Genomic DNA, 24,968 nt, shown 5'->3' on the forward strand with positions numbered 1-24,968 from the left:
ATGTGCATAACCGCCTATAAAAAAAACTATCATTCTACCCTTTGCCACTCTCTGATAGTTCATCACACAGTCAATCTATTGGTACCAAAAAATTCTACAAGGCCTTAGCTTTCCAAAGAGGTCAGGCACTTGATTGTAAGTCAAAGTATGTGGCAACAGGGCCATTTTAAGTAGGCGGTGTGCAATTTCGAGGAAAAACTCCAAAATAGGGGTGGAAATGTATAAGGTTAAGTGGCTCCGGATAAGTTGGGCTCTATAAAACTGTTCTTGTAATTGATTATTCACTGTCAATGCAACACTGCCATCTGTGGCAAGCAAAAGGAAGGGACCAGTTTATGTTAAGCCATTAACTCCCTCAAACTTCACATACTAACTCAGCTATAGGTAAAATTGTTTCTTATGGTCAGAATCAACACCTACTCACATATTACATAAAACTACTTATATACATTATACTGTATTATTTCAGAACTAGTCTCTTCCAAGCTCTTGTCCACACCATGGACACCATACTGGCAAAAACAAAAACAGACCACAGAACAGAAAGGGGTCACGTTTAACCAATTTATTCATGAATATACATACACGTACAGATTTATTGAGTACATTAGTATTTTGTAGCATGGCATTTTGCTTTGACAACAGCTGCTTTAGAGGATCCAAACACAATCCCATTTAGACCCCCAACAGGTACTCATTCTTCATTATTCATCCTACGGCTTATCTGTACTATACCAGGGAGCACTGCAGAGGCTAGACACCTGTGCCTCTCAAACAAACGCAGGCACACACACACACACACACACACACACACCCTGTTCACACATAAAATGTTTAACTGACAGGACCAACGGAACCGGTGTTATTTTACACTTTGTTCCCCTTAAACAGTATTGCTCGTCTGGTTGAGGAGAGTCCTGCTGGGTTGAGCTACAAGAAAACGTCAATCCCCAAGCAGTCACCAATGATGTGGAGACCATCCTCTGTACAACACGCGCACACACACACACTTCCCCTTCACAGTGATGGGCCTTACTCTCAGCGGCAAGGGACGGGACAGACCAGAGTCCGAACCCCCAAGATACTGACTGGGTCTCACTCAGGGCCATGTCCACACGGCATGCACACACGCACCCAAGCGCGCTCATACACCCCTGGGCTGTTAACGTCAGCAACTAGATTGAAACGGATTCCTCCCAAAACAAACAGGGTAAGGAAGATCAAATAGAAGTGGAGAAGCTTCCATGTGCGACAAATGAGAACCCAAACAGAATCCACCGACTCAAACAATTCCAGAATAGGAACCTGGCCTGCCACTAGTGCTTCGTTGGTAAGGCTACTCTAAGCACACAATTCTCAGATTTGTGAAAAATAATAAGGGGTGTTGGGGGAGTAGGAATACTTTAACCGGGGGCAAAAGTGCTTTCTAGGGGAAGGACACCACTGCCTACATGTTCTAAAATAGTACAAACTGCTATAGAAAAGATTAGACATGCAACAGTGGGTCTAAGAGCCTCAATCAAGGAACTCCGTTTAGGCACTGGCTCGCTGACGGTTCTCCACCCAGTCCTTGCTTCTTCCGTGAGACAGATGGAACCCAATCTGCTGGAATGTAAGGGTGATGCAAGGCCACAACAAGCCATGTTTTTGATACCCTACCCTTGACGGCGTTAAAATTTCAGCATAACCCCAGAAATCAGGTAGAGAAAGATTAATAATTGGTCATCCAAATACTGTAAAAATGCTCAGGCGGTCCTTAAAACTATTAGCTCAGATCAATATGCATATCCGAATGTTCTGAATGGCGGCTGTATAATCAGAATGTTGGAAATTACTTGGCTTGCAGTAACTGGCTGCAAGTTACTTGGGCTGCCTCTTTTCCCCTAGGTTCGCAGAGCGCCAGAGGCCTTGTTCTAGAATGTAGGATACATTTAACGTCTTATTTTCATTGGGTGTGTAAAAACTTCAAACACAGACATACACACACATGCACACTGTTCACTTCATGCAGCCAGGGCATCCACAACTTTGGTTACTTTTCAGTGGGGCACGGAATTGGTTACAGAGTTGGAACGTATAAACAAGGGTTTTTGTGCACTTTTTTTTTTTTCACCCCACCCTCCCCCTCATTGCCCAACGCAGACATTTGTTCCACAGCTGTTGTCCAAGAGCGATACGACAAAAGACTTCACAAAAACCCAAACTATTTTTTTTCCCATTTTGTTTTAAGCAGTGAAGTTCATGCTTTTTTTTTCCTCCGAGGGATTTTCTGCATCCTAACTATTTGTACAGAGGAAAAAAATTATAAGAGAACAAAAAAAAGCTAATAAAATACTATGCATGTAGAGCCACGGCTCACATTATCCGAGTTTCATTTTTTTTTTTCTTCTTCGTTGTAACAAAAATTCTGAATCTGTTTTTTTTGTTGTTGGTTTAGTGAAATCATTTCTACCAAGAAAAATACAAAACATTATAAGGCGTTAAGTAACTATGTTTTGTTTCAGAAGCTGTTACAGTGCAGTTGATCCTCAAGGCCGTCGGATGGGGAAGGGGCACAGGCATCACTGTTGCTTGCACTCCGCTGGGGGGTTGGCGTCCTTCTGCAAGACAAACATGATGAGATTTAGAAGCTTCAGTGATTCAAACAAGCAGTGAAAGAACACAAAAGCACTCAAAATTAAGGTAGATAAAAAAATAAAATAAAAAAAAACACAAGAACACTCCAAACAAAATCACTCACACATACATCAGATGCCCAACACCATCTCACAACACTAGTTGTTTCTGTTATGTGCTGGAAGGTGACCGATTACTGAGAACTAAAGTCACGTCAACAATGAGACAAACTGCATACATTTTTTAACTAGTGCGCCACAAGGCATCTGATAAGTCTGCCGATTAAGCATGCAGTTTAAAAACATCAACACTGTTTCTTTGCCAGTCCCAGAAACCAGTCACCAGAGGAAATGGGGAGTCTATAGGTGAGATGATATGCATGACTAACTCACAGGCCTACAGTGCTCAGGGAAATGTTTCCTTCTTGGCACTGTTAGGAGGTACCACGATCACTTAAGTGAAAACCTGCCGCAAAGAGTGCCGCTGTGCACAAACTACCCTGAGAAAGTGCTAAAAGGGATCAAAATGCCCCCATCCATGGTAGATACACTTCAAAGCCAAGAATGATCAGTATAGTTACTAAGGCCATATCTACACGTAGCCGGGTATATTTAAAACAGATATTTTTTTATGCGTTTTGGCCTTTTGGTCTAGATTTGTCTAGACGAAAACTGTTTTCGGTCACTGAAAACAGTTATTTTTAAAAACTCCAGTCAAAGTGAAGATTTTCAAAAACTCAGTTTCAGTGTTTGCATGTGGAAAAAAAAAAAAAAAAAAAGCTGCCTTCCTGTCTGTCTGTCCACTCATTTTAAACCATTTATGCACCACGTGCCTATTACCGTGTATCACATTGCACTTTTCTGCACTTCTGGTTAGATGCAAACTGCATTTCATTGTCTCTGTATTGTACTCTGCACAATGACAATAAAGTTGAATCGAATCCAATTAAAAAAAAAAAAAAAAAAACGACTGCTTATTTACTGTGGCATAAGAACAGCAGAATTAAAAACTACAATAAACCAATGCACATCTGGGCTGAGGGTTTAACTGCACAGGACCATTTAAGATCTAACTTGTACAGTAGCACTGTAGGAGATCAGAACAAAGTCGTTTCTAATCGAAAGGGAAGAGAGTGAGGGGAGGAGACGAGAGGAGGAGCCAGGCATGGAGGATACAGGAAGTGAAGCAGTGACATTGTGGGGAGGGATCAAAAGGCACCCTGGCTTCATAACGACAAAACGGCACAAATGAGATTTGGGGAAAATGGCACACCAAAATGACTAAATGAGACAGTCTGTTCACGGAGTGCATTTTAAATAATAAAATTAAATACAAAAACACACACACTAAAATCACCACAATCAGGTTCTTTTCCCCGACCAACCAAGAGAACATTTTCATCGTAACTAAAAAGGCAAGTTGGCATAGAAACAATTTATCCAAAAACAGGGAACTAGGGTCAAAGAGAGGGTTTGGGCAATCTTCAACATACAGAATTAAAGGCACTGATGTAAACTAACTACAGTTAAGAGGAGGGAGGGGAAAAAAACAAAAACCTTAACAAATTAAACAAACAAACCAAAAGGCAACCAACTATATTAGTTTATGTTAGTCATAAGTGCAAAAGAGAGACAAGAAATGGATGAAAAGCCAACAAGGAAGAGGGGTAGAGAAGGAACGAGGGAGTGTGTAGAGAATGAAAGGGGGATGGAGGGGGAGGAAGGGATGATGCCGGGGTGCATTAAGCCAACAAGTTACAAGCTGTACCTACCAGGATAGATAGGGTTATTTCTATAGACATCATTTACACCTAGTAAGGAAAAATTTAGAAAGGAGCTGACAAAAGTGCCCAAGTGATTGGAGATGAAAAACATCAATGATTTTTTTTTTTTAAAAAGTAAATAAATTATGATCAAATCAAAGAAATAAAATAAAAAAAAAAGCATCTGGCAGAGTAAAAAGCTTCACAACAGACAAGCTTAAGTTGGTTGAGAATGCATGCCACACATCAAAGGAGAATCTGTTTTAGTAATATTGTGGAGTTTGGATGAATTTCCCCAAAGATCATGTTTGCTAGACTGGTTCGCACTGGTGCTTTTTAAAATTTCTATGGGCTTAATGACATGCAGTTTTAAAAGTTAAGCAAAGATGCTCAATGCAAACACTCATGGTGGCATGCAATCAAAAGCATTTCTTTTAAATAAACAAAAAAGAACAATTTCTCCCCACATATATTCCTCCATAAAACAAATAACTTGTATTACAAAAATTAAAACTACTTCATAGGATAACCATAGATAATGTTACACACCATCTAGAATATTATTTATAATAGCATTGAAATTGTATTTCATGCCAAATATGCTTATGACAAGCACATGGCTGCACCGACTAGTTTAGAGTTCTATTGTGAATCTGAGTCCACTGATGTGTTCTGTATGTTGAAATCTGTCCAATGCCCTGATCAGCTGACCAGCCCAGTCATGCCATAAAACCCACCTTGGGATCGTATTCTGGATCGTTCTCCTCATCTGCCTCTTCCTCTCCCTCCTAAGAAAATGTGGTCAAAGCTTTAGTCATGCCAATATCATTTAACCGTAATTTACAAATAATGCCAATTCCTGTTAGCAATAGAAGGTTAGTTGTGTTTCCCCAATAGTTGAAGACCGTGGGACCCAACAAATGACCAGTGTTATCAGAAATGACTGAGTGGTAAACAAGCCAAGTCATTGTACCATTACAAGATGGGAACAAGTCTTGGCATACATTTGAGTACACAAGGTGTAATGGTGACATAATAGTCCGTAAAGACATACCTCATCATCAGCTTCTTCCCCTTCCTCATCATACTGCAAAGGATGAGAAAAATATGGAAATGGGTTAGACAAGGCACATCCCTGGCAGATAAACAAAATGCAATAGACAGACGAGAGACACAGAGAGGAGTGCTCACATCATCGTCGTCATCTTCGATGGCCTCGCCTGTGAAGTAGAGTACTGCCCGGGGAACAATACGCTCGCGGATGAAGTGACCGATCTCAAAGTCAGCAGCCAGCACAGCCTCAGAGTCCTCATCCTGGCACACAGAGACCACACAACTTCAAGATATAGCCGACAGATATGACAGAAAGTTGTGTTGTGGGTGAATAACGACTAAGAATATTGAATTGTAATATATATAAACTACTACTCCTCCTCATTTGGTTGTTAACAACCAAATGAAATGTCAACTTTAACAGACTTACCATTTCACCACTTTCTGGGACTACAGGGGGAAGAAATGTAAAAAGAAAACGGGTTAGATCAAACCATTACACAAACACACACAAAAAAAACAGACATGGACTTAAGAGTAGGTCTGTTACCTTCTGGGGGAGAGAAGAAGTTGAAGAAGGAGTCGTTGGGAACGGTCTTGGTGACTGTCCGGACAGTTCCGCGGCCCTTGTGCTTCTGCTTCTTCTTGATGGTCTTCAGCGTGACATTCTTGCCCTTCGTCCAGTCAATCGGACACCTGGCACAAAGTCACAGGGCACATGAGCCAGAGTAGAGAGCAGGGGCCAGGCCCAAAGAGGCTCATTTTTCTCTAGAATATCTGGACCATAACAAGTACAACTCAAGACTAATCTGGTGAGCTTGCTAGCAATTGCCTTTAGTGAAGGGCTCTACACTAGCATTTTTTTCCAGGAGCACTTGTGCGCCCAAGTTAAAAAATTTAGGAGCACAGACAAAAATTTGGGCGCACAGTCAGTTCTGTACTTAACTTACACATAATCTAACATTACACTGCAGCTAACAGTTAAACATGCCAGTGCACCAATTGCAAATATTATGAATGACTGACAACATTTAGGCTACAGGACACAGGATTTTAAAGATCAGTGCCTATTTTATTTTCAGTCTGTTCCATTTTCCTACATTTTGTTAATGTAAAATAATACAATACATTGCCATATTTGCATGTAGCCTGTATATCAAGTATCCTGCCAAATGTAGGCTAATTTATTTATTTGTGAAGCCATCTGTAGTAATATGCCCATGGTGACCCATCTGACTGCATACTGCACTACTACTAAAACAGTCCATTTTCTCTTCCACAAAACCCAACATAGGCTAATCAAGGAGATATATATATAATAATATTTTTACTATAAAAAATATTTTTTATTTGAAATATCTGAATTGATGGGGGCAGTAGGCAAACGTTAGACCTACTTTCGTTTCGCACTTCAGCTTGTATTCGGTGTAAACAAACAAGCATGCATGGAAGCCTGGAGTTGTCAGTAGCGTTCAGCTATATTTTGCATATTGCAGCCAATACGTCAACTGGGCTAAAAGGCATGTTAGGTTACCTTTCCTTCTCTCACTGCATTCTCAGAATCTCATCCTGTTCCTCCTATATCCGATGACTTCGGTGGATAGAAGAACTAATTTCTTCAATCTTTGCATCTTGGCTGGCTAGTCTAACTATCCGCTTTTTCTGCGCGCTCTTGGATTCGATAGAAGCGACTACTAGCGAGTCACAACGCGAAACTGCTAACGTTGATGGGAGGTGTAGTTTTTATGCTGCATTCGCAACGTGATTCTATGGTTTGCACCAGAAATGTTTCTCGATGTTGCGGTGTATTTTGTAGACAAACATTGACATGGTTAGAAGTCATTCGCACCAGTGCGGCCAAATATTTTTTTGCACTCGCAACGCCATCATTTTTACTCGCATGTGCAAGTGAAATGGGCGCACTGTAGAGCCCTGCTTTAGTGCCCTTTAGTGGAGGGCCAATCTGCCACTAAAGGCAATTTTCAAAATCGAAAGTAGCTGTGGTAAAAATAATACACATGTAATTACATTGCTAAGTAGAAAATAACGTTAAGAATCCATGATGAACACGTTTGAAATCATTGGTCGAGCCTAACCAAATCTAAGACCCAGTACAATGCCAGGGTTGGAAACATTTCACAAAGGGAAACGAAGCAGTGAGTCTGGTGAAAGCAGGCTAATGTTTCTTACCCTGTGCAGCGCATTATCTCTGGTCCGTCGAAGGAGAAGGGGTCCGACTCGTCGGGTTCAGAGCGCATTATGTACGTTTTTGTCAGCAATGTGTTTGTGAAGAAGTCGTTGGGCTCAAAGAAGAATTCTAATGTGAAGCTCTACAGGGAACACAGAAAGGGCCAAACCAAAATGAGACAAGAGTTGCCTGATGCAAAATGGACTGAAACCTTTACTGGCCTGTACAACTTAAAAAGGTGCATATAATTGCCATTTTACATGTGATCTTTTCAAAAGCTCTTACCATTGGCTGGCCAGCATCTGAAAATTTCACTTTAATGTCCTGTAAGTGCTTAAGAATGGGCTCGTCATGCTCCTGAAGAGGGGAGAAAAAAAAAAAAATTGTCAATTTAAATGGCGAAAAATGTATAACACTGACATTTTTTACCTACATGAACTGACCAGTTTCTGAATTGACCCGTTCACAACTGGGTTCAAATTTAACAAAACATTGATCATTACACATATTCCTACTTTTAATGTGTATTAGAAATCTGGGTTATAGCAGATTTGTTTTCACACAGACTGTCTGAGTGTCAGAACTATGATTAATATGCAGGAGAAGCAAAGCTAAATTGGCAGCAGCTTTGATTGCAGAGAAAATGAAGTCCTGAGACCCCAACTGGAGATGGCAAAAACCAAACTGTTCTGCCCACCACTAGGTGGCAGCAGTGTAGCATGTTTATCACTTAAACAAAAACAAGGAACCAAGTCTCTCTGCAGTGAATGACCTACTTAAAATCAGCTGCCATTGTCTGATGCTGCACTAGTGTTAAAGGATGGGCTGTGCGTGCATAAACGGTGATCGTGCTAGTTCGACTACACACCCGCACCTGCAACATGTCGCTAAGCAGGTCCACGTTCTTGAAGACAGTCAACCAGAACTCGGGGATGCCTTTGGGATCCTCCTTCTCCTCGTCCTTCTTCTCCTCCTCCACTTTAGCCTTGTCCTTCATCTCATCCTGACATTGAGAGAGAGAGATTAAATTCAGCCTTGTAGACGGCAGGAAAAAATAAAATGGCTTGGTAATTTACATCAGTTTTTCTGGGGAAGTGATTAAGAGACAGCAAGAGGAACAGAAAGGGCTAAAAAAAAAAAAAAAAAAAAAAAAACACAGAAAATGGCCTATGGTCACTGAAAGTAACACAATGCAGGAAATCACCTTTTTGTCAATTTCCAACATACTGGGCACCAATTTAGCAAAGGGTTAACTCTTCAAAAACTGATTAAAAGAGTCTTGCTCCTACATGCAACAATGTTGCATAGAGCAACACCAAATGTTCTGGGGTGCGTTTCCCAAAACCATAGTTGCTAACCTTTTAGCAACTTTGTTGATTGCAATGCAATTCCCCCATTGCCAACCAACAAAGTTGCTGATTTAGTTAGCAACTATGGTTTTGAGAAACACACCACTGGGTGTGGATCAACAACGATGAGTTTGAAGCAGTAATTTAGGTAAAATAACTACATTGTGCTAATTTACGAGGCCACAAGTAAATAGCAAAAACAAGACTATTTTTTTTTTTTTTTTTTTTTTAAGGAGGGGGTTGCAGGGCAGAACATGTATCCCATGTCTTTGCAAGTAGCTGAATAAGATGAAATTTAGTGCAAGAGGAGGGGTGAAATTTTGTGCAAGAAGAGAGCATGCAGGTATTGAGTCACCTGTACCTGCTTACTTACGCTCAGCTCTTCCTCGTCATCTGCCTTCCACTCACACTCCTCATCTGTGGGCTCGTATGCTGCCTTGACGATTTCACTACGCTGTTGACACACACACAAAGCATGAATCATTTATACAACCATACAAAAGACCGAAAGGTAAAATAAAATGACCCACTTTAACCTGCTACTAAAAGTGAGGATGGGAATGGCCACTGCGGTGATGAGTAACGATACCATCAATACCATATCTGAGCCACAACATGATTGTATGAAAATTCTTGCATTTATATATATATATATATATATATATAAATAAAAAATTCTACACATTAGATACAAATTCCAATTTACAAAATCCCAATTTATGAATCCTATACATTTCTCTTCTGCCTCTGCAGCCACCTGTCACAAATGTCAACAGAGTGCATGTATTATTTAACACACTGTTGTACACCACTTTAATGCTAAATGACAACGCCACATTGGTTCCTCCTTGAATGACAATTCTCAGGGCACACACACACACACGGCCTCTCCCTGGTTTTCATGGCTCCTCACCTTGTCAAAGAGAGGCTGGTAAAGAGCAGCATACTTTCTCTCCAACTCGTGCACCTCCTCGTAAAACTTGGCCTCGATGTGAGCGCACTTCACCTGCAGGTTCTTCAGGGCGTTCACACGCCTCTTCACAACCTTCGGTAAGCTGGTAGGAAAACAAGTTCCAAAGTCAGTCAGTCACTCTTATTCACATGAATAGATGCATTATGCATGCTTTATGCTGGCAGACACCTTCAAACCAATGTGCATTTTGATGGTAACACACACACACACACTGATGAATGAGTGGGAGAATGTAAAGCACAACCTAAACAGTACTACATGCTCAACTGGTAGAGCCCTTTGCAAGCACCATGGCCATGGGTTAAAGACTTCCAGACCACACTGTACAATGTGCCAAAGTAGAGCAAACTGTTCATCCAGATTAAATTTTTTGTTTGGTTACTATAATAGGTAAACCTTAATCCAGATTATATCCGGGGGAAAAAAAATATTGCAAATGTAAGACATATGGTGTAAAGTTCATGCACAAATCCCTGAATTTTATCTGACAGGAAGGAAACCGTTAGGGTCTTGATTTGATGACTTGCCTGACAGAAAGACTACTGGAGGCCTATTTGAGAGAGTGAGAAAAAAAAAAGACCCCAATCCCCTTTTGGCGAGGAGTGGAGCCCACACAACCCAAGCTTCATACTCACAAATAAATAAATAAATAAATAAATAAATAAATAATACATAAAAAGGACAGGGAAAAAAAGCCATTCCTGTGTACGCCAGAGTGTCTCCCAAACACCTTTGCCCCATTCTCCAGATTGGCCCTGGTGAGCGAGGTGGGAGGGAGCCAGGCACTGCCCTGCTCTGCTCCTCCTCTTCCCACAAGCCCACAGACTGGACACGAAGAGCCACATTCAGCACGCCAACAGTGTCAGTCTTATCCAGCACGCCTCCTGAGAGGAAGCCTGCAAACAATGCTCGGTTAAGCTGGCACCGGTCCCTCACCTTGCTCAGGTAAGCCGCTTAAGGGGCAACTCTGCCAGTGTGTTCAGGACAGTCATTAGCCCGTTGTGTAGTAGACTAGAGGGGGAGAGCCCACATCTCACAGCCCAAGACTACTAGGAAGAGAACCGCTCTCGCAGCCCAAGACCACTGGGAGGAGAATTCGCCGGCAGTCTCCCAGCGCCAGTAGCCGTTCAGATACAGATCCAGTTCAGATCTGAGATGTCTGCACGTCGTCGTATTCTGCACTACAGCCTGCACACCCCTAACCAGACCCTAGCCAGATGAATTTCGCTCCGCCTAGCTCCACTCATCCATCTGGAACCGATCCATTGAAGTGTTGCTTCAGAAGGCTGGGCCTAATCAAAAAATGCTTGCATATGATTGAATAAGCCACTTGTCAGTCATCTATTGACGTGCTACTTCAACCACTCACATCGAAGCCAACCCGTGACGCTAATAACAGTCTCACAGTCGCTTCTACGCTATGTCACATCTATGAAACCCCCGCCCTGCGTCCTGATTGGCTGAACCATAAAGTCGGTTGCAGAAATCACTCTCAATGGAAGAGGTCCCAGATGGATGTGAGTGAAGCTAGGCGGAGCTAAGCGAAACGAAATTCATCTGGCTAGGGTCAGGTTAGCACACCCCCACAATGGCCGATAATTCACTGCCCTCAGAACAGAAAATTTTTCGCAAGAATATGCATCAATATATTAAATGAAGTCATAATGTACTGGTGCACATTTCACGGACTATCCCCCTCATGAACTGGCAGACAGATGAAAAGAAACAGGTCTTTGCCAGCCTTCTCAGCCTGCAAAGGGTGTCAGATTTCGATGACGTTGGAATATATTGGTCTCGATGAGAGCCAAAGGGACAGGTCAGCTCAAATACAACCCCACTTGAAAGGCCGAGAGAACACAGTGCCAACACTACTTGGAGGAAACACAAGAATGGTGAGGCCTTCATTCTCAGCTCTATCCTGTTAACCCTTACGAGCCCGACCGTTCTAATTCCGTTACAAAAGTATCGATGGCCAATCGTCTAATATCTCAGCTGTCCAATGACTGATTTTATTTCTGAAATCTTCCCCTTAATGCTGACAACATAAGCTTCAATTTGATATGATTGGTTAAGGGGTTTATGGCGCGAAATGTTTTGGATACTTGATGAGTCTTGAAAAAATATTTTCACTTGAGTCGGTGCATTTGATGTGGACAGCCGGATGCCACCTGCACTTAAGTTGGAGTTTACCTCGACTGGAAACCACACAGCTGAATAAACTGAGGTAATATTGTTTTTACATCGGTTCTAGTTATGGTTTATCTTAATTTGAAGTCCTTAAATCATGTTATTTGACAATATGCTTTCTCATCATTATGGCTTAGCGGGGGGGCTAGTGCATCGTCACGTAACTTTAGCTAACTGTATAATTCTGAACTGCTTGCAATATTATCGTTTGCTTTTGATTAGGGATCGACCGATGTGGTTTTTTCAGGGCCGATACCGATATCAATTATTACCAAAACAGGAGGCCGATAACCGATATGCAAAAACGATATTTCAGTTGACATTTTCTAAGATGGCATGACTTGAAATAGATGAAGCACAACTCCTCTCAATATTTAGTTATAGAAAACATGTGAAATCACATTCCGTCAGAAATGTCATTATTGCATTTCGGCAGTTTGTTACTAGGTGAAATGTAATCTGTCTTTATCTTGATGCCAGCCAGGCAATCAGATTTAGGGTAGCTAAACCCATGTGTAATACAATGACTTTTCATAGGCCTACTTAGAAATATTGAGTATATTCTGAGGATGCTTTAATAGTTTAGGCTACCTCTTCTTTTGTGTGCATACATGTACGAATCTGTAGTTTTGTGATTTTATTTTTTACATTAATAAAAGGTATTTGTATGATTTCGCTCGTTTCAGATGGAGGATGACAAGACCTACACAGACCTTCTCGCAAGCCTGAAGAGGTAGCTGACTGCTCATGAGCTTGCGCTCACAATGCTGAAGACCATGAGGGGATGGAGGAAGAAGGTATAGATGCATGTGCCGTGCGTAGGATGGTGCAGACTAAAAAAAAAACTGAAATAGACTTATGTTCTTTTTTACGTGTAACGGTAGGCGAATTTGTTTTATTGATAAACAAATTGCCGTCAGATTTGGCATTCTGCAAAAGGGGATGCGTTTAGTAATGAGTCATAGCTCTTCGTTGTTCAACCTTCAGGTTCCCCACCCCACCCCACCTTTCCCTATCCTCCTCTGTAAGTGTGTGTGGGTATGAGTTTGTGTATGCGTGTATGTGTTTATTCTGCACAGGCTTGCTCTAAGTATGTAATCCTGTAATCCACTTTCAAATGTTTAGAACACATTGAGTTTTGAGTGATGATTGTATTCCTAGCTTTTCATGAATAATAATACATTTTATACATGTATATCATTTTCAAGTTGTATTTGTTGAATCAAATGTATTTTATGTCTTTTCCGAAATGGTCTTCAATGAATACAGTATACTTCCTGTATTACTGGTAAGGTACAGCATGTTTTTTTTTTTAATGTCATTCTTATTGACTGTAGCATTTGCTTATACACAAATAAATGGTTTATTCTTATAGACCAAATACATCTAAACCATCGTTTCTGACTTGATTATTAGTTTTTATGCATACTTTTATGTTGTTGGTGAGAAAGTGAATGTGAATTCTGTCAACATTCTAAATCCCGTTTCCTGCATTTAAACTGATCACTAAAATTATAATAACTTTTGAAAGGTTAATGATATTCCATTACAGTCTTTTTTGTTAAATAGCCCACAACTTGCTGAACATTTCATACACTTTATATTTTTCTCTATCTTGCAGAGAAATATGATTTAAATTCATTTTTATGTGAATGAAATTAAATTGACAAATTCCAGATATACATTTGGAGAGGATTTTCAAATACTGTTCATTAATATATCAGCATTACCATATGTATTTTACATCATTTCATAGAACCGATCCTTCTCATTACAATGATATGTATATCCCATTGATGGTATGTATTATACTCAAGAAATATGGTTTTTTGTGTGTGGAGGTCATCCAGCACTAAAAATGGAATGTTCGGCACGGGCACTAAAGGGTTAAAAGCTGAGAGGGCGAAATAGAAAAAGCCCTAAGAAAAGCCATGTGTTTTAGTGCCCGAAAACGCTCATCTGCTCTAGCGGCATGCTACATTGAACCATAACCCTGTAGCAGCAAAACACTACATAGCTCTTAGATGGCAAGTGTGATGCCTGCACTTAAAAGCCTGCAACGAGGACCCACTGCCAAGAACACTTTTATGGAGATTTACCCCCCAACACCAACTGTGCAAAGCAGGAACTTATGAGAGTCATAAAGACTCGATAAGCGAATAGTCTTGACTATGCCACCGCTTTTATGCCCATCACATATCATGCATCCCTACTGTGAGGAAAGATTAACTCTTTTTTGGGTGAAGCAGATGCCAAAATAACAGTGTTAAGAATGCGTAAAAAAAACAAAAAAAAAACAGGTGTACGAGCAATAAGGCCTGTGCGAAACCACAACAAAGCACTAACAGTATCGGGAGGAAACAGGAGGAGACTAGCAACTGCAAAAACCTGTTATTTTGAGCTGTTAGAAATACTGCTATTAGCATCACACACACTCAAGTCTGAGTTGAGTAAATTATGAACACACTATGGTGACGCACAATTATTGTGCCTCAAGTAAGCAGTAGCGTTGAGGGGAGTAGAGTGAAGTAGACACAGCAGATTTATTAGCATTACACAATCCTATTTAATTTGACAAACCAGGATTACATGCCATTCCAAGCTCATTAGTCTTAAAACTAAATGTTAACATATCTATTTCTTTCAGACAGTGTAATTACAAAAAACTATTCCTAAAAGGACATTTTAAGGCCAAGTTTGCATTTGAAGAAGAATGTAGGTCTAATTTATTTTTTGACATGGATCACTTACATCCAAGTAAAGTCAAAGCTGTGAGATCAAATCTTAAGTCATAACTCTTATTACTGAGATTGTAATCATTGCTATCTGAGGATGACAGCAGGCAATCAAGTGATCCATTGAAGTCTCAAAATATTCCATTTCTTTCATCACAATATAAACATGGCTTTTTAAGAGTGGGAGGAGTAAGACCCACAGACAACGACTGGGAGAAACGCACAGGTGCCTGGCCTGTGTGCGTGCGTGCACATGCATTGTTCCCTCACCTCTCCATGTAACCAGACGGTGAGCCCACCAGTCCGTCCAATCGCTCCTGCAGCGCTGCCAGGATCTGTGGGTTCTGCATCATCTGCACTGTGAGCTGACGAGCTGCAAAAAGAAAAAAAGAAAAGAAAAAAAATCAATATATTATACAGAAGACACAACATTACCACAGTCACGATTAACACAACACTTTTCCAGCAGCATAACCAGGACATGAAACAGCATGGAGGTCAGCGCTCAGCAGCCGCCCAGCAGGCCAGCAGAGAGGCACACCGCGGCCACGGCGTGCTGGGTACTCCAAATAAACCCGCACCACCTTTAATAGAAATCACACACAGGGAGGCGCGACTACAGGGACGTGGGCCAAGACTGAGCCATGCAAAAACGTAGATTTCCTCGATAGGGAAAAATGAGCAGCGGAAGCAAACATTATGGATAAGATAAAGAAACAGTCACTAGAAAAACATTTCATTGGCTACTTTTAACCCAAGTGATGCCCCACCTGCTCAACACAAGGTGAGACAGATTCTCTTAATCCATCGTCTCCTCCTACTCTAGCATTAACTCAGGATTGTGTTAGAAGTGGGTGTCCAAATTTATGCTACAGGAAACGCATTTAAACAATGTTACTGAAGAACGTACAGTTGTCTATAGATTTGGCTATAGACCCTTTCAACAAGGTAAACAAAAACAATGCTTGAACGTTCTATTTGGGCCCCAATCTACTTCCTCTGCATTAAGATAACATATGGAATGTTAAAAAGGAAGTCTTGTGGGGCCAACTATGATGCTGATAACGGAACTCTTGAAAGGGTCCATATAGGACTACAAAAAGCACAGGTGACGACCAGGCAAAGTCAGTCAAATCAATGGGCTGGAGGATTTAGCGTGGTGCTCTAGTTAGTCTCTCAGCATAGATCAGTTCTCAGATCAAGAGTGACGTCCGGCCATGCCTTATGAGGCCACTGCATTTCATTTTGTCTGACGAACCAATAATATGATATGGCTGAGGATTTTGACATATCAGCTTGGGCTCTATTGTAAGGGCACTAATGTGAGGTGACTGTGCAGTAATTCACTAAAGCACCACAGACCTAGACCTCCCTGCAGTCACCATTTCCTCCTGATTAAAAGGTCACATTCAAATCTAGCACACACACAGCCCAAACATCAGATCAATGGCAAGCTCAAGTCTAGCAGGGCTAGCAGCGACTGACATGGCATTTATAAGGTAATGGCCTAAAGGCAGACCGGCATTTAAAGACGATAGACAAGAGCAGACAAAGTACAGCTAATGAAAGATAATGGTTTTATTGGGAATAATCCCCTGAACTCATACTAGCCATGCAGATATTAATCATGTAACGTTAATAATTTATCTCTTTGTTTGTTTGGATAAGAGACATACCCCTAATTACCTAGATTTTGGCTAGGACAGTTAAATAAAATTGCACACCAGTGTTTCCCATACATTGACTAATCTGTGGCGGGGCGCCACAAAATAAAAAAATAAAAATCGGCCGCCACACATAAATATTCTATGTTTAATTTAAATTAAATATAAAGATCAAATCCTTGCATTGCCATTGAGCTGCCTTTTTACGCACGCAGCGTTTCCTTGCCCCGCCCCGCTCTCTCTCCTCTGCATGTACATTTAACAAAATATTCACGATTGTTGAAGGATTGTTGTTGCCACATAGAAGCATTGCATAGAAGACGTCTGGCTAAATTGCTATTAAATCCACTTAGCATCGTGGCATGCTGCGCAAATTTGTTCAAAACTGCTGCATTGAAGTTAACTCTGCTAAGATCTTATCACAACATGGTAGGCTACATTGAAGAGACTAAACTAAGTTAAGTTATGCAATCAAGCAGCATCTCAAAGCTAACGTTGGACTACTGTTGGGATGTCGAATTTAGCATGCTTAGCCTACTTACAGCTGCTTGTCAATTTCATTGAAGGACTCATTTTATTGACTCAGACACTGAATGTTTGCAAAATCCCAATGTAAATGGAAAAGTGTTTTCCAAAATTCAAGTGCTTGTCCCAAGGAGAAGTACGAACCTTTATTTTAACTATGTAGCAACCGTTATGAATCGCATCCACACATCAGCAGCCTTTAAACTGTGTTACAATTGCATCTTAAAGTGACAGGCACTCAATTAGACCTATACACCCCCCACCTCCCCCCGTTGTCCAAGTCAGCTACCGCCACGAATTGAATCCAATTCTGTGAGAAACACTGCACACACACACACACATCCCTCTAGCCTCAGAGAGTTTAGCAGAGAGAGTGACTTCTACCTTTGCTGTCCTCTCCAGTCTCCTCCTCCTCGACTTCTTCTACGTCCTCCATATCTGCAGGGTCCATTTCAGCTTGGTCTTTGCTGCAGATAAAGAGAAGCATGGATCACACACACAGGTACATGAAAGCATATTAGACAACCCAACTTCAGAGCAATCTAACATCTGTTTGTAGCTCTATATATATATATATATATATATATATATATATATATATATATATATATATATATATATATATATATATATATATATATATATATATCTCACAATATCCTTCTTCTCAGGTCGCATTTAAGATACCTTCACGCTTCACATCAGTTGTACAAAACTTGCACCAAAGACAACTTAATTTTGGTTCTGTAAAGGGGGGGGGGGGGGGGGGGGGGGGTTCCTGTTAACCTCAAAGGGTAGGACTGATGCCAAGATCTAGTGGCACCTGTGTGCGTGATGGCAAATAGTTGCTGTTGTGTGTATAAAAGACTGAGAGACTGTACTCTTGTACTCTGGCAAAGGGAGGTACAGGTGTGTGTGTGCATGTGTGTGTGTACGCATGTGAGCACCCAGTGGGGAGCAATCAAAGCTGATCAAAAGCTACACATGGGTAATGTAAGGCCCAAGATGAACTGCTGTGTATTAGTGTGCAAGCGTGCATGTGTGTGTGCTTAGGGAGTGAGTGATGGCATCCAAAGTCAGTACACTCATGGAAACAAGAGCCATGAGATCCTGTGCAGGACAGGCAAAAGGGAAATGGCCACCCAGGCCAGGAGAAACACCCCCTCACACACACAAGCACGCAATGAGGGACCCTGCAGCTGGGAGATGGGCTTCGAGGCGGATCAGTTACCCCTTTTGACAACCAACACCCTCTCCAAGTTTATCTATGGCACCAAGAGGAAGAGAAGCTTTTGACACCTGCCAAGTTAGCAAGCACCCATGACAGCTCATCAACACTCTAATGTTACTGCTCAAAGTGAGACAAGGGTCACCAGTGGACAAGCCAACTGGGTGGCAAAGTGCACTCAACTGACTTGTGTGTGCACGTGTGTGTGGGGGGCAACATCAAAATGTAGATGCAGCGACTCCTTGCTTCTCCTGAACGTGCAGTGTTTTTTTGTTGTTAAAAAGTGTTTTTCGGAATGTTTATCGCATGAAACTACGTCGGAACGCATGTACAGCCGACAGCTTGCACTTTAATTTAATGTTTATTGTCTATGGCTATGTCTATGTCTGTATTTAAAGTATGTCTAGGACTGCATGGGAAAGTAAGAAACGAAATTTCAATTCTTTGTATGACCAGTGCATGTAAAGAAATTGACAATAAAAGCCGACTTGACTTGAAAAAAAGTCTATGGTGTTCCCAAGTTTCCGCTGAGAAACTTCATTTCTCAGAATTCTACACCAGGCCTTTAGATTAGAGACTGCGCTAGTAAAGATCCTAGAATGTCAAGCGGCGCGTCAACGTGCTGAACATGCAACGTGCAGCCCGAGGCCAAGGAGGCTCATGGGAGAAGAACTAAGCTGAAGCCTGTGATGTGGCAGCATCTAGTCAACCATTCAGGAGTAGATGAACAGGGGGTAAGCTGGACAATGTTTTGTGCTGCTGTTGAGTCATGATCAAGCGTGTGTATGTGTGTGCGTGTGTTTAAGTGTGTCCCTTCCTGCATGCGTGGTGGAGAAGGTGGTTTCCAAAACCAGAGGCACTTACTTGTCAATGTCTGCCATGTTGTAGCTTGACTGGTTTATTTCTGTCCAAGAGATGAATAGAAAGAAAAAAAAAAGGGGAAGGAAAGAAAGAACACATTACATTTTTTAACCAAGATTAAAAAAGTAAACAACAAATATGAGCATGCGGCTTACAAACACCCTGACAATAGTTCATATTTCTCACCCTTATCATCTATCCCAGCCTGCAGTTTGCTAATAACCACAGCAGACCAGGAAAGGGGGTGGGGTTAGGGTGTAATTGTTTGACTGGTTGTGTTGTATAAATAAAGATCATATGTAGGTCAAAAGTTTTTGGGAGATGATTCAACGCATTATGCACACATACAAGCGCACTCACACATGTGTGCGTGTACACACAAGCACATTTAGTGTGCCACTATTTGGGTTACAAATACCCATTAAGAGCTTTCGCAGTCAGGTCTTGCCACTGAACCGCTTAAAATTTCTTTTTGCCTGGTTGCTTACAGCAAAACGGCTCCAAACGAATCCGTCTGGGGGTGTTACTCCACTTTTGGGAGGGGGATAAAGGAGGGGGGGGGGGGGCAGTAACATAAGTGCAACCAGGGTTGGCACACAAACATCAGTCAGAGCATCCTTCAGAGCAGTGCTCCCAAAACCATCGTCACACTATAACCTCCTCTGCGAAACGTAAGTGTTCAAAAATAACAAGAAAGTCGTTTTCTGTGATTATCAGAGTACAGCGCTTTGTAGTCACAGCACTGTGTGCACCAATGCAACCTTCCTGCTGAGATCCCAGAGGAGAGCAAAGATGGAGTTAGTGCTTTAAACAGTCGCCAAGCCTCTGCAATCCTCACTACTGCTGCAGCTTTACACTGCCAACACACACAAACATCAGATAACCTCACAGCAGTGTGTGTGTGTGTGTGTGTGTGTGTGGTGGGGGTGGGTGGAGGTTCTCTGCCGAGCGGGAGCGAACGAAAAGCTGGAGCATACCACAGCGCCACTGGGTCCCAGTCACCGAAGGCATCGACTGCTCCTTCCCACTCACTCGTCTCACCCGCCCTCGCTCGTCCCGCGGAGACGGGCCAACACGTCTGGACCTACCGGCCAGCTGCCCACCATCACACCCAATCAGATCAGCCCGATCGAGCAAGCGGTCAGCAGCGTTCCGATCTGCTGCCATTTCGCCTGCCTTCACCAGGCATCAGTCCATTCCCACACACACTCGTTTCACATTTATTTAGCTTTTAAGACTTATTAAGCCTAATTCACAGCGGTGTGCGAGATGGACGGGTGGGCAGTCAGGATTTCTTGGCCGAGGGAACACTTGAGCCTGATGTCACACCGGGGGCTGAGGGAGTGAGTCACTCTGGTCATCCCGGCACGCCGCGTGGCTGCAGCAGGCTTCCCGTGCCAGAGACTGACTTAAGGGGGGGTGGGGGCGGGTGGGCTGGACGGCTCTTGAATGGGAGCATGACAATGCAAGTTTGGCATGCAATGAATGGAGGAGTGAAGAGGTAAAGGTTGTATGTGTGTGTGTGTGGGGGGGGGGGGGGTCCGATGGGTAGGCCGTCGCTCGCTCCAATGCACTGAGGCAACTGGAGGCGGCTGCCACCTGCTTAAAACACAGACCCCCCCACCCCCCGGCTGCCCCCCCCTTTCCCAGCAGTGGATGTTAAAACTGAGTATCTTGTTCATCCACAGACTATGACAATTGTATATATAGGGATCACAACCAAGGATTAAAATAACTCAAACTGGGGGAACACTGCAATAACAATGTGTTGGCAAGGCTACATTTTTCATGCAACCTCTGACACCAAGAGCCGGATTGTAAGTCACATTATTTTAATCATGAAAGTACTTTAATTTTCCTTTTAGCTATAGACTAAACATATTCAAATCAGTGAAATGCCACCTAGAAATGACTGGCCTATTATTTACTCTCAACACTGCAGGTAAACAACTTGGGTCACTACATGGTCAACTTTTCAGACAAAGGTCAAAATGTGACCGGCTGTTCTGAATGGCTGGGAGAAACAAAAGCTTCAGCATGTGAGGGCTTTTTTTGTTTTTCTATGAAAAAGTGGTGTGGACAAATATCCCTACAGGCATTCTTCACCCAGAGGTGAGGATGCAGGAAGCCCAGGCCTCCAGGATGTCAACTAAACATGAGAAACCAAGTGATGGATTCTAGGACAAGGTAGGGCAGAAAGACTTGCTTTCAATTTGCTAGGCCAACTTGCATTTTGACCTCTGTGAGCATCCAACTCCACAACATCTGCCCAAAGAGGGCAAAATAGGGATGTGGGACCTCTTGTATTGTTTAAATTTCTAACAAATCCCACTATAGACTGCCCTCGCCTCCCTGCTGACCAGGTACATTCAAGCCCGAGAGAACAACCTCCTGGGAAGGGCACCTCACCTGTACATGTCAAAAAAGCAAAACTGAACAAAGTGCCCAAAGGCTTATTCTGATGGGGAGCTTACCGCATGATGCTACAAAACACCAAAATCCCTGGTGCCTAGCCAGAAACTGTCATTACGTAAACACAACAGACACAGAGGCTACAGTGGTTTGTGGTTTGCAGAGGTGTGGGGGAAATAAAAGGTCAAATTGAAACACTGCCCAAGAGTTGGCATCAGTTCTATACAGATCATGCTCCAGCAGGTGTCCATGGGAATTTTTGACCAAAAAAAAAAAATATTGGAATCTTTGATACAACCAATTGTTTAATCCAAATCATAACAAACATCCACATAAGGATGAGTTAATAGAACAATTATATTTCTACAAAAGTCAAACCAGAGAGGTTCAAGGACAAGTGTTTAAATAGTAACCTGGTTCCATCCAGTTTTAAAGCAAGGCCCCTTTCACATACACATGGGACTCCCAACAGATGCATGCCTAACATTACCGAGATGCTTCGGTTTATACTAGTGACATTCCAAGCCATTATCAGGTTTCCACCCTGTGAAATTACAGAAGTCATTTTAGATTGCCTCACAAGTTGGGACATCCGAGCATTAAAACTGACAAGGTGGCGAGCGTAAACCAACCACTACACATTTAAACAAAGAATTCTTCTTATCCAAGCGGCGAGTTAACGTTGGTTACAAAAAGTAACTTGTAAGATGCATCTTGCTTCCCGTCCTCATCACCACGTGTTGCTCTTATTGACTAGCTAGCTAACCCGACAAGTTGGATGACTGGCTAGCTAGCTGGCATCTGCTAGTCGGCTATCATGACAAAGGCCATGCAGGCACAAGTAGGACTGACAAGTGTGCGTAGCTTGCTAATCTTCGTCGTTAAGAGAGTGCCAGTCTCGCTAGCTACATTCAAGTTACCCACTGTACGCTAGGTACAGGCCAATTTAATCCTCGTTTCCTCACATGACGCGGACTTTGTCTCTTGACACGCAACCACGTCCAGTGAAAAGCACCTGAGCAACAACAATCTTTACTACTAAACTTTAAAAACACCCCGTTGAATGCCTTAGGTCGGTTACTATATGTGTGTGTACATAACTTAATGTTTGGATCAGACAGAGGACGGCAAAGCTTGCTTGCTAGCCATCTAGCTAACGTTAGCCAGCCAAGTAGCTAAATGAAACAGCCCAAGCTGCCACTGAAGAAACATCTCTGCCTAGCAACTTGCCAATCGACAACGCCACACACATTCAGACAATCGATGGCTGTCGTAACAAGAAATGTAACAACTAATGATTAACCATTGACTGGTAGGAGTTTAAATTTTTTGCATAACCGACATTCCAAATGTTTGTTATTACTCCCATGTAAGGTCTCAATGTGCTCAGATACAAGCTACCGCTAACTAAAAACTTGCGCCCGCCACCTCTCCCTCCCTCCTATAGTTCCCCTCCCATTAGTCTACTCAAGAAATAAGGTCAAGTTTGCGTTAACATAAATATCCAACCTATCAGTTTACCACATTCGCTATAAAAACCACATGCATATGCTTCATTGTTTCTAGAAAATGTTCCCAACTGGGACAGTGAATTAACGTTACAGCCATTTTCGTCATCATGTAACACATCATGGAGGTGCTCCCGTCTCAATGGCTGCTTTCTGATTTAACACTGTGGCGGGCGAGGTATCCATTCTTTGCACCACCGATTCGAGCGACAAATCCTCGATGACAGTTGGCAGTATAACACGAAATGTCAACGCTTGAAGCTAATATTAAAAGTCACCGGAGAAGCTTCCCAAGTGAACCCTTACCTTTAGCTGACGATTCGGCTGTGATGTGGTGCGCAGTGAGGCAGCCTGAGAGAGAAAAGGACCCAGATCTGATGGCGGTAAAAGGGAGAGAGATCCCGCCGCGTGCGCTCATATACATCTAGCGTCATCACGTAACCCGCCAGTCACCAGGACAACGCGGTACAATGGGAGGGGCTGACATTTTTGAGGGAATTGAATGGGTCTAGTTTTCTGGATGATAGGCAAAGAGTAGGTTATACTTTATAGGCTTCCATAGATGTGGAAAAGGCTCAGTTTGAGCAGATATACTATAAGGGGATCCAGGGCAGGTATAGCCTACCGATAGTTTTGGACTGATACCTATAGCCTATCATGGTTGACAATGTGTAAAGCCAAGAGAACTATGACACCACCACTGCTGGCACTATTTCCCTGAGACTATTAGTTTGCAGTTAACAATGAAAGGACGTAGGCCTAAGTATAATGAAGGCTAATGTTTAATTACCTATAGCCCAATGTGTCTTTGTTTCAAAATGACTCATGAAAAAAACAGTCTTGTAACCTGGATATTCAGTATAGGGACCTGGACTTGTTGCTGTGGTTTGTTTTCTGTTTTCTTCATTGTTGTGTTGGACTAGGCCTATAGCCTATGTCCAAATGTTTCCATAAAATGTAGGCTACTCATATGGTCTAATTAAAGCCATCCTCTTTAACCTCTGTACTATCCTTGTCTTCATTCATTACATTGACTCCTGTTCTAGTGTTTATTTCTCTCTTCAAGATAAATTTCACCAGCCACACAAATGGCATTTTCTGAAGTGTTTATCAGTGTTGTTGTTCTCCATTATGGCACCACTGTTCTATTCTATTTGCCCTCACTTTGCATCCTCTGCTTTCATGTTTCTTTTTAAAACTGTGTAGGCCTATCCTATAATGTGCAATTTAACAATTTATAACAATTCATTGATCTGTTGCTGAGAAAATTCATTGATCTGTTGCTTAAAAAATAAAAGAATATTTGACTGTGGCGTCAATAAATATAGCCTAGAGAGCATATATTATGGTGCATTTTCAGTGAACATTGAGCTGAAGTTCAGTGGTAGCACAAAAAATGGCAAAAAGTAATTCCCGTTGGTAAGAAGAAAAGAAGGCCTTATAGTAATAGGTAGGTGTTGTCATGTCATCATTATGCAAGAGAAGTTACAACTGTATCCTAAATAACTCAAGGTGAGTCTGTGGATGTCATGTGATAAATTGTCCCCTTCCAATCTCCATTCCAATAGATACTGACTCAGTTTGTCCATGCAGGGAAGTCATGTAATTTTCAAAGATCTGGTTGTGAAGAAACTAATGGAGTGATCACATACAAGTGACCAAGTAGTGCTCTCAGATGTCTTTTGGCCAACGGCTTTGTTCACATTGCATTCCACTGGGTTGGAACATGGCAGCATTTTCCAAAAAGCAGCAACGCAAGGCAGAGTAAAAGAAAGATCAGATTGTCAAAGAACTGGTTGTCTCTGAATGATCTAAATACAGGGATATCTTCAGAAGTCTTGAAAACATCACTATTGAAAAAAGGAGTCTTTATTTTCTTCACTGTTTAATATTAGAGGTGGTAAATG

At 42.0% G+C, this 24,968-nt stretch overlaps 1 protein-coding gene across 5 annotated transcripts; it reads right to left on the reverse strand.

Moving 5' to 3' along the window:
- Positions 1-550: 550 nt before the first annotated feature.
- On the reverse strand, positions 551-23,501 carry nap1l1 (nucleosome assembly protein 1-like 1). Of its 5 annotated transcripts, XM_042078457.1 has the most exons (16): positions 23,368-23,501; positions 19,145-19,184; positions 17,437-17,519; positions 15,134-15,236; positions 9,882-10,023; positions 9,330-9,422; positions 8,488-8,622; positions 7,905-7,976; positions 7,622-7,761; positions 5,982-6,127; positions 5,862-5,881; positions 5,570-5,692; positions 5,433-5,465; positions 5,116-5,166; positions 4,388-4,426; positions 551-2,600 (listed from the first exon to the last, which is right to left on the reverse strand). In XM_042078457.1, exons 1-15 carry the CDS (start codon positions 23,483-23,485, stop codon positions 4,421-4,423), a joined length of 1,305 nt encoding a protein of 434 aa, XP_041934391.1. In that variant the 5' UTR covers positions 23,486-23,501; the 3' UTR covers positions 551-2,600; positions 4,388-4,420. The 5 variants fall into 5 exon arrangements, with proteins under 5 accessions (XP_041934391.1, XP_041934389.1, XP_041934388.1 ...); XM_042078455.1 differs by lacking the exon at positions 4,388-4,426 and having other exon boundaries at positions 8,494-8,622; positions 9,342-9,422; XM_042078454.1 differs by lacking the exon at positions 4,388-4,426 and having other exon boundaries at positions 9,342-9,422.
- Positions 23,502-24,968: the final 1,467 nt, after the last annotated feature.

This window comes from Alosa sapidissima, chromosome 22 (assembly GCF_018492685.1).
Source record: "Alosa sapidissima isolate fAloSap1 chromosome 22, fAloSap1.pri, whole genome shotgun sequence".
Classification (NCBI taxonomy): Eukaryota; Metazoa; Chordata; class Actinopteri; order Clupeiformes; family Clupeidae; genus Alosa; species Alosa sapidissima.